Below are 12657 nucleotides of genomic sequence, written 5' to 3' on the forward strand. Positions count from 1 at the left end.
TTTATTGGGCTGGTTCTATAAGAATCACCCAGTACTATTAAAGGGTGTTCAAATTTGAATGTTACTTTTTATTTGCTAAAGGAACGCACAAAAGAATGGAAAAGTGAAAACTTTAATATTGGAGTGAAAAGAACACATGTTCCGGTTAACAATGGAAGATGATGTCAGACAAGTGACCCTCTCTGGAATTGCGACAAGCAATCAGTCTTTTATCAAAATTTTCAATGACATTTGCACTTAAATGCACGTCTATTGCTGCGGTAGCAGCGATAATGTCTTTAAGGTCCTGCATTGTTTGTAGGTTGTTGGCATACACTTGTTCTTTCAAATAACCCCACAGAAAAAAATCTAGGGGGTGTGAGATCAAATGATCTAGGCAGCCAGTGGATGTCCCCCTGCGTGAAAAAAGTGTGTAACATCGCTCAGTATCGAGTTCCATTGACAGTAGCACCATCTTCAAAGAAATATGGACCAATCACACCCTCTGCCCACAACCCACACCACACTGTTACCCTTTGTGGATGCATTGGTTTCTGGAATACTCCTCGTGGATTTTCTGTACCCCATATCTGGCAGTTTTGATTTTTCACATATCCGCCCAGGTGAAAATGGGCTTAGTCAGTGAAGATGATTTTGTTGAAAAATTCGCCATTGTCCTCTTTTTGCCCTAGGGCCCAATCCACGAATTCACGACGTAGTTTGTGATCATTTGGTTTCAACTCTTGGGTTAACTGTATTTTGTACGCCTTTAAATGCAAATCTTTGTGTAAAATGTTGAATAAGGTGTTTTTTTTAATGTCCAATTGCTGTGAACCACGACGAATTGATGTGTTTGGGTCCTCTTGAACACTTGCACTCACGACTGCGACATTTTCCTGGGAGCGACCACGACGACGGTGAACTGGACTAACTTCATCCCTCACTAAACCACTTTCCTCAAACTTGGCACAGATTCTCTTGATTTGCATGTTTGACAGACAAATTTGTCTTCCATATTTGGTATGGAATTTACGACCAACTTCTGCACAGCTTTCCCCACATTTGTAATACTGTTTCATTATGAAGACAAGTTGTTCAATGGTGTAGCGTTGCATTTTCACTCACCACAAGGTCCCTCCTTCCTAACTCACACAACTTCTTGCTGCTTCTCCTACAAAAAAGAGAAAAACAGGTACAATTAAAAGTAACATTGAAATTTGAACACCCTTTACAACTACTTTGGGATAACAGACAATTCCAGCATTGTGTTAACAGAATATACTTCTGCCAAGGGTAAAGTTTCCCATCGCATATTCTAACTTTTGTCTTTTTTTTTTTTTAATAAAAAAAGCTTTGAAGGGTCCCCTATACACCCTAGGCTACAGCCCCCCCCCCAGCTCCCCCCTCGCTAAGAGCCAGTAGGAATACTGATAACTAATAACTAATATTTGATAAATCTGGCATAAAATTGCAAAGGTTCCTTGAAGAAAATGAATGCCAGTTCAGTGACTGAGTATGCTAAGTAGTAGACTTTCGGATTTTCCCACCAAAGCTCCAGGGTTCAAATCTCAGGCTGAACATGGCTGTTATTTGCGAGTGCCCTTCATCAATTTCATCTAATCCTCACTGTAGATAGCCAAAAGTGGCAGATACATACGTAAAAAACATGAATTTTTTATTACTCTCTTTAATTATCATAACAAGTGACTGCAGTGGCTTTTTAACTTAACAAAAATAGGGCATATAAAATATGTGTTTGAATTCATAAAAGTGATAACAAAGTTGCAGAACTTTGCACTAAAGTTCATGGGTAAAATTATCAGTAATAGTTATTCTACTGATAAACCAATCAACCTAAATCTGCTGATATCAGAAGAGTACTGATTGATATGTTCTATCTCTATGATGTATGAATATATATAAATAAATAATCTGTGGTGCAACAGCATGTGTCTACCTACCGACTGCCTGCCTCACTCCTATCTCGCATCCAACCAGATATGGGGTGACGTGTGGTCAGCACGACAAACCCCCAGTCGTTGTTGTAGGTTTCCGTGACTGGGTTATGCTACTGATTCATAACTTCCCACTTTCCTTACAATAGTGGGTGGCCATTGGTTCCAATCTCAGGAGAAAAGTTGTTGACACTTCCCCCCCATGGTGCGAGATAAATATCTGCCGTCTGAATTTCTAGAATCAGCACTATTGTTCTGATTTATTTGTTACATATAAAATTTTAATGATAGTCCATGTTACCACATTCATCACTAAGTTGTAATTGGAAATAGTTTGTTTCATGCCTTACTGTGCTGTTGTTGGTTGTTACTGTATAATGACGTTTCAAGTAATTAATATTTGCCTTTATCCAGAATACAGTAGATCTATGATCGTCTGTTTAAATGACTGAGCCAATGATATAAAGAAATGTTTCTTATTTACAGTGATAAGTGTCACGTAAATGGTGTACTAAAAAATCACTTTGCATGTGAATGCCTTGAAGTTGAAGACTTGTTGACAGTAGCCTAGTTGTGAAAAATGAACACTGTAGAAATGTGATTGAAACATGTAAAATCACAACAGTCAAGTTGTGACTTATCCTAATTTTTACAGTGATGTTAGAGTTTTTCTAAAACTAAAAAATCTATATTTCTAATTTCTCCTTTGCAGCCATGTTGTCATTCAGCAGTAAGAAGAAAGAACGCACAAGACCTCGATTTCTGCCAGATGCAACACAACGAGGTGCCATATCATGGCAGGTGCTGCTGGATGACAGTGGACAGTCTATGCTAGTCGAATGCTTCCTTGGGATTTCCACGGACACCATAGTTCTCATCGAAGAAGCAACCAGGGAAATAGTATTTGTAGCACCGTGCCGATCTATTCTGGGATGGCATGCACAGACAAATAGGTAGGTTCACCACACAAATTAAACACATGCTCCTGAATAATTTCTTACTATGATTAGATGATTGTTATAGATTATGATTATAATTACAATAATTATGATTAGGGTGAATAAAGGATCAATTATGGTAGGGTAATTCTATGTCAATCAACTAGTGCATAAACTTTTGATCTCATGGATTTGGCTAAATTTTGGTATACATGTTTCTTATCATCTGAAATATAGAAAATATTTTATTTTTATTTTTCATGTTGCCAGTTTTTGAGTTATTGACAATTGTCAAAATTGCCCAAAAACCGCTCACTGCTGAAACTTTAAATACAATTTGCAAGAGACCTGTTTCAACTACAGGGCTGGGCATGGTCTCATTTTAACCCTTAAATGCGCAATTTTTTGTATTAAGCTGATAATTTTTAATGTGAATCTTTGTGATGGAATCACTGAAAAAATAGTTAAAAAATTATATGTTGTAAATTTTATGTTTTATTGACATTTTATTGAACTTTGCATATGTGCAAAGCTGCACGTTTAGGTTACATTTTGACATTTTAGTGAACTTTGCATACGTGCAAAGCTGCACGTTTAGGTTACAATTGCATATACATTGTAGTTCAACATGTAGTGTAGAATAACAATTATTACATATTTTTTGATAAGATTCACTACATATAATATTCTGTCCAGACATATTAAACCCTGCTCACTACTCATGGAAAGCCTTGAAGCCGTTTTTTTCTTTGTTGAAGCATAAATTAACCTTACACTTTTCACAGGCTACATATGTATATCCTCTGCAGTTAGTGTATTTACAAGTTGTCCTTTTCTCTTTCCATTGAGGCCAGTGACCATGCAAGTTCTTTCTAATCTCTAGACTTGGTAGAGTTACTTTGTATTTGACACCCCGTTCATCACCAATGTCAGTACTACTTGGTCTACCTCCTTTTTGACTCTTTGGTCCAATTCTGCACAGAGTGTTTGCTAATTCGACTCTGAATTGATTCTGTGTTAGAGTATTGCCATTTGCTTTAGAATGGACTTTCCACTGCAAAGTCCAAGCATTTATAATTGTAATGTCCACAAGGTGATAAAATAATCGAAAATACCACTTTCGAGATTTCATTTTGATATGAATTCTTTCTATGTTACTGTCCAGGAGATCAACATTTCCCATGTGCTTGTTGTAAACAGACACAACTGCTGGACATTGCACCTGAATATGCTCCTTCTTCTTTTTGTCATACCTCTGAACTAATTGCTTCGGTTCTTCACCAACGAATGTTGAAAGCAATGCAATATTGTTATTATCCTTGAATATAACTGTGGAGATCTCTGCAGAATCAACATTTGCACATAACTCCTGAGAGAATCCACGAGGATGCTTCTTCATATCTTCGTCCTTTGGAAATTTACAGTTTGGTATTCTGTTTCTCTGAATAGTGCCTACACACTCAATTCCTCTTTTATATAGGTATATTGCAAGGTCCAATGAAGTGTAAAAATGATCAAAGTACAATTTATAATTTTTTTAATTTGGTATTTCTCTTGCGAATCTTACAACAACATTGCCACTTGCACCAATGTCAGGTTCAGACTGAAGCCTAAACTTTGGATCATTCTCCTGTCCACTTTTGTGAGCAAATCCCATATCTCCACACAATACAAAAAGTTTATATCCCCACTTGTGAGGTTTGTCCTTCATATACTGCTTCATATGATGTCTTGCTTTCGTAGCACACATTTGTTCATCTATTGATAAGCGTTCTTTCATGGGAATGGAAAGAAATTGTTGATTCAGGTGGTCCATGAATGTTCCTTTGTGAACACCTGTTCTTCAATTTCATCTGTCACCACTCATTCTCGTTGTTGCAATTAGCCTTATGCAGAAATGCATTCTTTTAATGTGAAAAAAAACTGCATGGATTATTTTTTTCCAGGAAGGATAAATCACATAGTGTTACACTACTTCAGTGTTTGAACTTACTCACTGGAAAACACTAACAATAACACATCAATTCCTAGTGTATGTGGTGTCTGCAGTGGCCACCAAAATTAATACACTCCTCACACAGATTTGGAATATTGTCGCCTAATATAACAATATGCCAAACTTGCTGTGCCTAATGTAACAATATTCCAAACTTGTTGTGCCTAATATAACAATATTCCAAACTTGTTGTTCCTAATATAACAATATTCCAAACTTGTTGTTCCTAATATAACAATATTCCAAACTTGTTGTTCCTAATATAACAATATTCCAAACTTGTTCCTAATATAACAATATTCCAAACTTGTTGTGCCTAATATAACAATATTCCAAACTTGCTGTGCCTAATATAACAATATTCCAAACTTGCTGTGCCTAATATAACAATATTCCAAACTTGCTGTGCCTAATATAACAATATTCCAAACTTGCTGTGCCTAATATAACAATATTCCAAACTTGCTGTGCCTAATATAACAATATTCCAAACTTGCTGTGCCTAATATAACAATATGCCAAACTTGCTGTGCCTAATATAACAATATTCCAAACTTGCTGTGCCTAATATAACAATGTTCCAAACTTGCTGTGCCTAATATAACAATATTCCAAACTTGCTGTGCCTAATATAACAATATTCCAAACTTGCTGTGCCTAATATAACAATATTCCAAACTTGCTGTGCCTAATATAACAATATTCCAAACTTGCTGTGCCTAATATAACAATATTCCGAACTTGCTGTGCCTAATATAACAATATTCCGAACTTGCTGTGCCTAATATAACAATATTCCGAACTTGCTGTGCCTAATATAACAATATTCCGAACTTGCTGTGCCTAATATAACAATATTCCGAACTTGCTGTGCCTAATATAACAATATTCCGAACTTGTTGTTCCTAATATAACAATATTCCAAACTTGTTGTTCCTAATATAACAATATTCCAAACTTGCTGTGCCTAATATAAGAATATTCCAAACTTGCTGTGCCTAATATAAGAATATTCCAAACTTGCTGTGCCTAATATAACAATATTCCAAACTTGCTGTGCCTAATATAACAATATTCCAAACTTGCTGTGCCTAATATAACAATATTCCAAACTTTTTGTGAGGAGTGTAGATGCATGGATATTTTGTGTGTTTTGTAGGGTGCTGAACTGATTGTAATCAGAAAGCATTGGTTGGTATGTAATCACCCTTCCTGGCAATGTTTTTCTGGACTCTGTGTACTAAGCAGGGTCCATAAAATACCACACAATACTACACAGACACAAATTATTGTAAAAATTATGCAAGATGTGTAATGTTCATTAATTTTGCATTCATATTGTGTGAAAAAGTGGATTATCTGAATAAATGACAGCTCCTTTAATAATCTAATTATGTTATGTCGTGAAATTATGAATATTTAAAAATAAAACTGATGGATTGACAGTCTATAGTTTCAATGGAATAGCTACATATTAAAATTTATAAATAATCTGAATTACTTTTAAGTTGTTAAGAAGTATTAGTGGTTGTTGTGGAGTTTGTTTTTAAGTCCACTTTATGCACAGAAAGGCTAATCGGGACTAGATCTAGTTTAAAGTAGGATTTTGAACCATCATGTACCTTCACCAGGTATGAAACACAATATATCAGTGGTGAGTGGTATTGGTGAGAGTATGAGCATTGGTTCAAATGTAGTTTCACAAGTATACAGTGGAACCTCAATTTAACATTCTTGGATTTTGCATTTTCCCGCATCTTCATGGCCCCACAGAGAAAAACAAATGCTGGACTTTACATTTCCAAAATTTAAATTTTTCATTTGATCCCATAATAAACACACAAATTGAGGTTTGACTAAATAATTGGATTATAGCACTTATGTAAAATTATTAGGACTGAGCCGATACTGATGCTGATGTACCGGTATCTGAATGTATCTGTTGAAATTCATTGACTGATACCAGCTGATACTTTTCCGGCATTTAGGGAATTATGCAAAATTCAAACATGCTTTTTTTTTTTGCACCAATTTTGCACGAAAAACTATATTTTGTGATTACATAACATTATTTTAATATTCTGATGCAATTCGTGAATATTCTGAAGCAAATTTCTTGGTAAATTGATGCATATAATTGGAGAGGAATATTTACACACACATATTTATCAATATTTTGAACACATTTTAATTATTGCAATTTTCAAGTATCTGTATCGGTGGGAATCTGTAAGAGTATCAGCTCAGCTCTAAAAATTATGACACAATTTTACTCATCAGAACTTATTTGCTAGGATTCATATTTGGTTTGCAAATGCTTAAATTTATGTCTACATTCTGATGTTTTTTTTTTTCCAGTCTCAGGATATACCACCACCAAGGGGAATGCACAACACTGCATATCCAAGATGGCGACAGAGATGAATTGATGGAAATAGTAGCAAGATTGAGAGTGGTGACATCTGGGTGCCCTGTGCAGGAACTGTCCTTACGCCGCAACCCAATGGGGCAGCTGGGATTCCATGTCCAACCAGATGGTGTAGTGACGCAGGTTGAGAACATGGGTCTTGCGTGGAAAGCTGGTTTGCGGCAGGGCATGCGATTGGTGGAGGTAAGGAGGACTCTTGTCTGTCATTCAGGGTTGGGTTGCATGTTTGGGATTGATGGATGTATGCAAAAACTATTCAAAAGAATTACTCTCTTAATCTTCTGCTGAGCTCATCTGATCAGCAGCAATTTTGAAAATACCCCATTTTGAAGAAAAAATCACTGTGCTACAGTGAAATTAGAAATGTAACAAATTCAAAAATATACATACTGTGGGTTTGATACAGCTTCAGATTCTTTTGTTTGAAAGATATGATCATTTACTATGTGTGAATTAGAATATTTAAAAAAAAACAAATTGGCACTCGGATACCCTCAGGGTTGCAAAACCTTTACAAAATCTGCAGGATTTCGAGAATAGCCCTGTTTACTTGCAAAGGGACATACGTTTGTTGTTTCGCCTTCACATCAAGCAGCTAAACCCACTTTCACTTTCAGATTTGCAAAGTTGCTGTGTCCACTCTCACCCATGACCAAATGGTGGATCTGTTGAAGACGTCTGTCATGGTGATGGTCACTGTGATCCCACCTTTACCAGACGGAGGACCAAGAAGGTTTGTAATTCCAATTAGGGATTAAGCAAAATTTACACTGTAGATACTGAGGAAGAAGAAGTGTAACCGAAACAGATCTTTGACTGTACTCCAGTTCAGCAACAGTAATACATATACGTTTAGAAAATATATTAAAGATTTATACTATTCTCATGAAGAAATGGACTGTTCCGGGCACTGGAAAGAACACGTGAAACCACCTCGATGCACACAAGGACAAAATGCAGGACAATGTTAAATGTTATAAAACGTTATTCTCTACTGATTTTTCTTGCATGTTCCCATTGCTTGCATTGTAGAATTATTTATCTTGTAATCTATGGTTGTTTCAAGCATAAAAACATAGTTTTTTTTGTTGTGACATTTCAGGAGAACACATCAGACATTTATTTTTAGTTTATTAGCACTTATTATGCTTGTAACAACCCTAGACTTCAAGATAAATAATTATCCTCTATGGGACATATGCATGAACATATCCTATGATTGGGGAGTAAAAACTTTAACCCCTTAAGTGTGGAATTTGTTGAACAAGTCGCTACTGGAAAATGTAGTTTTTTTTGCTGCAAAATGTAGGTTTTTTCATCAAATTCAGTATACGCCCTCCGCATTGTACTGCTGTATAGGGTTGCCAGATTTCTAAAATAAAAAAGCTGCACACATTTGACATGGATATAGTTAAATATATTTTTATAACATTTTTAAACATTACAAAATCAGTTGCAGTGTAAAGCATTGTTAATGCTGAATTTTTAACATTTTGACAAAATATATTAATATTTGAGTGAACACTTGGCATCCTTTAAGAGGACCTTTGTTTACAATAATCACTACTATGAGAACACTTTCTTTTTGACATGACAAAATAAAAGAAAACTTCTTACATCACCTAAGCCCTGAATATTATCGACTCCACTCTGATTCCATTGACCAAGAAAAGAAACAAGTGAAAGCTGTATTAGAACCAGAACTGCCTTTGCCAGTCGTGAGTCGCTTCTTATTTGACAATGACCAGTTCTACGCCAATGTTAATATGAGGATTGAGTGGTAAATGATAATTGGTATCCAATTAGGTTAGTTATAAATTGTTATTAATTTCTTGTTGTATAAAATGATTTTGAAATTTGAATTCATTTTTTCTTTAGCTAAATATGGGACAAATGGGCATCCCGAGAACATTTTCCAGGACACCGGGACATTTCTTTAAAAAAAGGGGACAATCCCGTATATACAGGACGTCTGGCAACCTATATATACACTTTATGTTTGTTTCAACTATATTCGAAAACTATATATGAAAAAGAAGATGATGAAAAGAAAGAAGAAGAAGGGAAAAATTAGTTTCATCTTCTTTTTCCTCTCTTGCTACTATTTTTTTGTTTCTACTACAGCTAGAACTATCTCACCAAACGTCTGTGTGGCTATATACGCCACAGTAAATTGAATATAGTTGAAACAAACGTAAAGCATATATTACGCCTTCCGCACTACAGCAGCACAATGCGGAGAGCGTATATATACGTCATCCACACTTAAGGGGTTAATGAAAATTCAGTCAGGGAAATAAAAACTACATTATCTCACTGTTTACAAACTCTGTATTTATGCATACAAAACAAGAGCATATCTAGGGTGTACTTTTAGTGTAATTTTAGGCGCAAGAATGTATATTCACCTCTGATGTGGGAATGGAACTCATATTTACTCCTAGTAAAGGAAGACCAAATCTAAACAAAATTTGCAGTTCTTCTGAATCTAAAACTTTCACTACACACATGGTTGCGATCCCTCCCCCCTTTCCTCCCTCCCACCATGAGGAATGAGTAATTCTGGAAAATGTAAAATCTGGTAATGTAAAATTGAAGTTCCATTGCATGTATAATTTCCATTACAGGGGATGCAACCTACAGAACTGCAAGTACTTGATAACCAACTTTGGTGGAGATTATGAGAACTTAACAAGCCCGGAAGAAATGAGCAAGATGAATCACAAGTCCGTGGCCCACCAGCAAGTAGTTCCAGAGAATCATAGGAGAAGGTAAGGGAATGTTGGGATGTTAAACATTATGCACACGAGACAACTGTAGAGTTTTTGCACTTTCATTTTTGGAAAACTTCACCCTTTACATGTCTGCATTAGCCATTGATTCAAATATACGAACTGAATCCCTGCTCAGTGCATACTTTAAGGGTAATTACTATTTTTGGGTTTGTCATTGTTCATTTTGCACAAATGTGCAGATCTCTAAAGAAACTGGTAATTTTACTGATAAACTGATATGCCTATATCGACTGATACCGATGGGAGTACTGATTAATCTGTCCCATCCTTACAATGTACACTCTTTGTCATAAGAACAGCCTAACATGCCCCTTCCTCCAATAACCTGCTCTTGATACTGAGATAACACTAAAAATATTACCCTTGAATGTGCATCTCTTAGATGGCAGCACAAGGTCAGTAATTTTGTTGGTTACGAAAAATGTAACAAAAATTGTTTGCAGTGTCAAGAATCTCTCCCGATGGAATGTTACCTTAGGTTTTGGTGTGTTTGTTATTCCAAAATGTGAGTTTGACATAGAATTTTCCTTCTGCAGGTACGAACGCAGCCTTTCACCTCCAAGATCCAGCAGCAGCTCAGGGTATGGGACAGGCAGCAGCAGCAAATCCTTCACTGGCATTGACTCCAGATTCCCTTCAAATCCAGAGGTGAGTCCCCCCCCCCCCCTTCTGGCTACGTGATATACTGCATAAATTGTATGACTAGGCCTGGGTGTTTTAGGGTATTTTACCTAACCTATTAATCCCTTCCCTGCAAAGACGTTGAAGGAAAGTTCTTCCAAAAATAAATCATGATCTGGATCTGTATATAACAGATCAACCACAAATTCATTTCATCGTATATGAAAACTATAAAAAGACTTGCCGCATAATGAAGCTAGGAAAGTAATCTGTATACAGACTCTCTTTCAAATTTTGTAGTGCAGAAAATAAAAGTCAGGAACCGACGAAGCATCAACAATGGATTGTTTGCCCACATAGACTAATAAAAGCATAAAAAAGAGGTGTCTATAAAAATGGCTTGCCGCAATACAACAATAGTTAATTTTGAAACACTGTGTCTATATAGATGCTTCGCAAAAAAGTACCAATTTTAGAGAGGAAATGGGTTAACACTAACAATTGAAATTATTAAGAAATCCTGGTACACTATAGTGCTCAACATTTCAGAAGGTTAGTAGTGGCTATAACAGTCTTCCTCGATGAAATATTGTTGTTGATCTGTGCAAGAGACATAAATGAAGGGCCAAGAAAGAAGTTGAAGACAGAGAACTCTTCGTACTTTTTCCAATATTCAAACTACATTTCTGGCTGACTTTTACTGTAATGGTGCCATGAACTAGTTTTGAAACTGCCTCAGTGAATGCGTTGAATGGTCGACTCGTGATCTCTTTGCATCCTGGCCTGGGTACTGTGAGTGCCCTCAGTTGCAAAGTGTGATCTGAAGAAGAAGGTAAGCGATAGTTTAATACAATACATGCAGCACATTGTCAGCACAAAAAAATGCAGGGGGGGGGGTTAAACTATATCACCCATGTGCCCCAGTTTTCCTAAGGAAAAAAGACAATCAGATTCATCAGAAGCTGATAAGATAATAATAAAGTAATAAGGGATATTCACCCCTCTCCCCCATTAGCCACATTCTTCATTTCAAAATTCTTTATTGACTGTAAAATACTTGCTTTTTCCTTGCAGCTTCTTGTACGCAACTAAAACTATTCAAAGCACAAACAAGACAGCACCTAATTGTTTCCACAAGTACAAATGGAACATCGTTCTGAAAAACCTTAAACAACAGAAAACTGATGACAACCTCAGTGTACAAATTATTGCTCACAGGAAAGTAAATGAACTGGCTTCAAGATAAATAAATAATTAAACTGTGGAATTATTGGTGATTACAACATGAAGGAAATGCTCCTGTTTGTTCTCTACCACCTCCTGACTACATCATGTTTGCATTATGATGTGTCACATTATAAAAAAATAGAATTTGAGTTTCATAAATTAACTTTTGTGCTGTTTGCAGATCTTTTCTTCACCTCCAAGTTTTATCTAAAAATCACTCATTTATCGAATTTGCATGTATGGCAACACAATATAGGTATCATGTGAATAATCTAGTAGTTCTCAACACTGGTTTTGTAATTTGAGATGGACGAGGTGTGCAACAAACAGCGTTTCTGCAAATTCCAATGCTCCCCGATGCTGGGAAAATGATATTTGCCTTAACCCCTGAATGTGTACAGTATTTACATGGTTTACAAATCATGAAACATAAAGTATTTGCTCTAATGTTCATCTATGAGGGTTGTTTGATAAATAAGTGGACTGGGGCTGTGGTTTTGGTGTATGTAGAAATGAGGAGAAAACAATTGTGTCTATTGTGTATGTTACATCCACATTGTTAGTCTTCTGTTTTCGTTGCAGGTAGACGTTTGACCCTCAAACGTGATTAAGTACAGGGATGGATTTCTCCAGATATGCCCAACGGTGTGTGATTCAGTTCATATGTGCTGAAGGTGTGCAGCCTCCAGAGATTGTTCGCTGGTTAAATGTGTTGTAG

At 36.1% G+C, this 12657-nt stretch overlaps 1 protein-coding gene across 1 annotated transcript in view; it reads left to right on the forward strand.

Annotated features, from left to right (window-relative positions):
• The window catches only part of LOC145989676 (signal-induced proliferation-associated 1-like protein 2), a 136065-nt gene that overhangs the window by 103445 nt on the left and 19963 nt on the right, over positions 1-12657 (forward strand). The window contains exons 12-16 of the mRNA XM_083124889.1: positions 2647-2887; positions 7227-7479; positions 7914-8029; positions 9924-10067; positions 10628-10739. Of these exons, the coding sequence (XP_082981015.1) occupies positions 2647-2887; positions 7227-7479; positions 7914-8029; positions 9924-10067; positions 10628-10739 (866 nt within the window). The remainder of the gene's footprint in view (positions 1-2646; positions 2888-7226; positions 7480-7913; positions 8030-9923; positions 10068-10627; positions 10740-12657) is intronic.

The sequence above is a fragment of the Lepisma saccharinum genome, chromosome 7 (assembly GCF_977018435.1).
Source record: "Lepisma saccharinum chromosome 7, izLepSacc3.1, whole genome shotgun sequence".
Taxonomy (NCBI): domain Eukaryota; kingdom Metazoa; phylum Arthropoda; class Insecta; order Zygentoma; family Lepismatidae; genus Lepisma; species Lepisma saccharinum.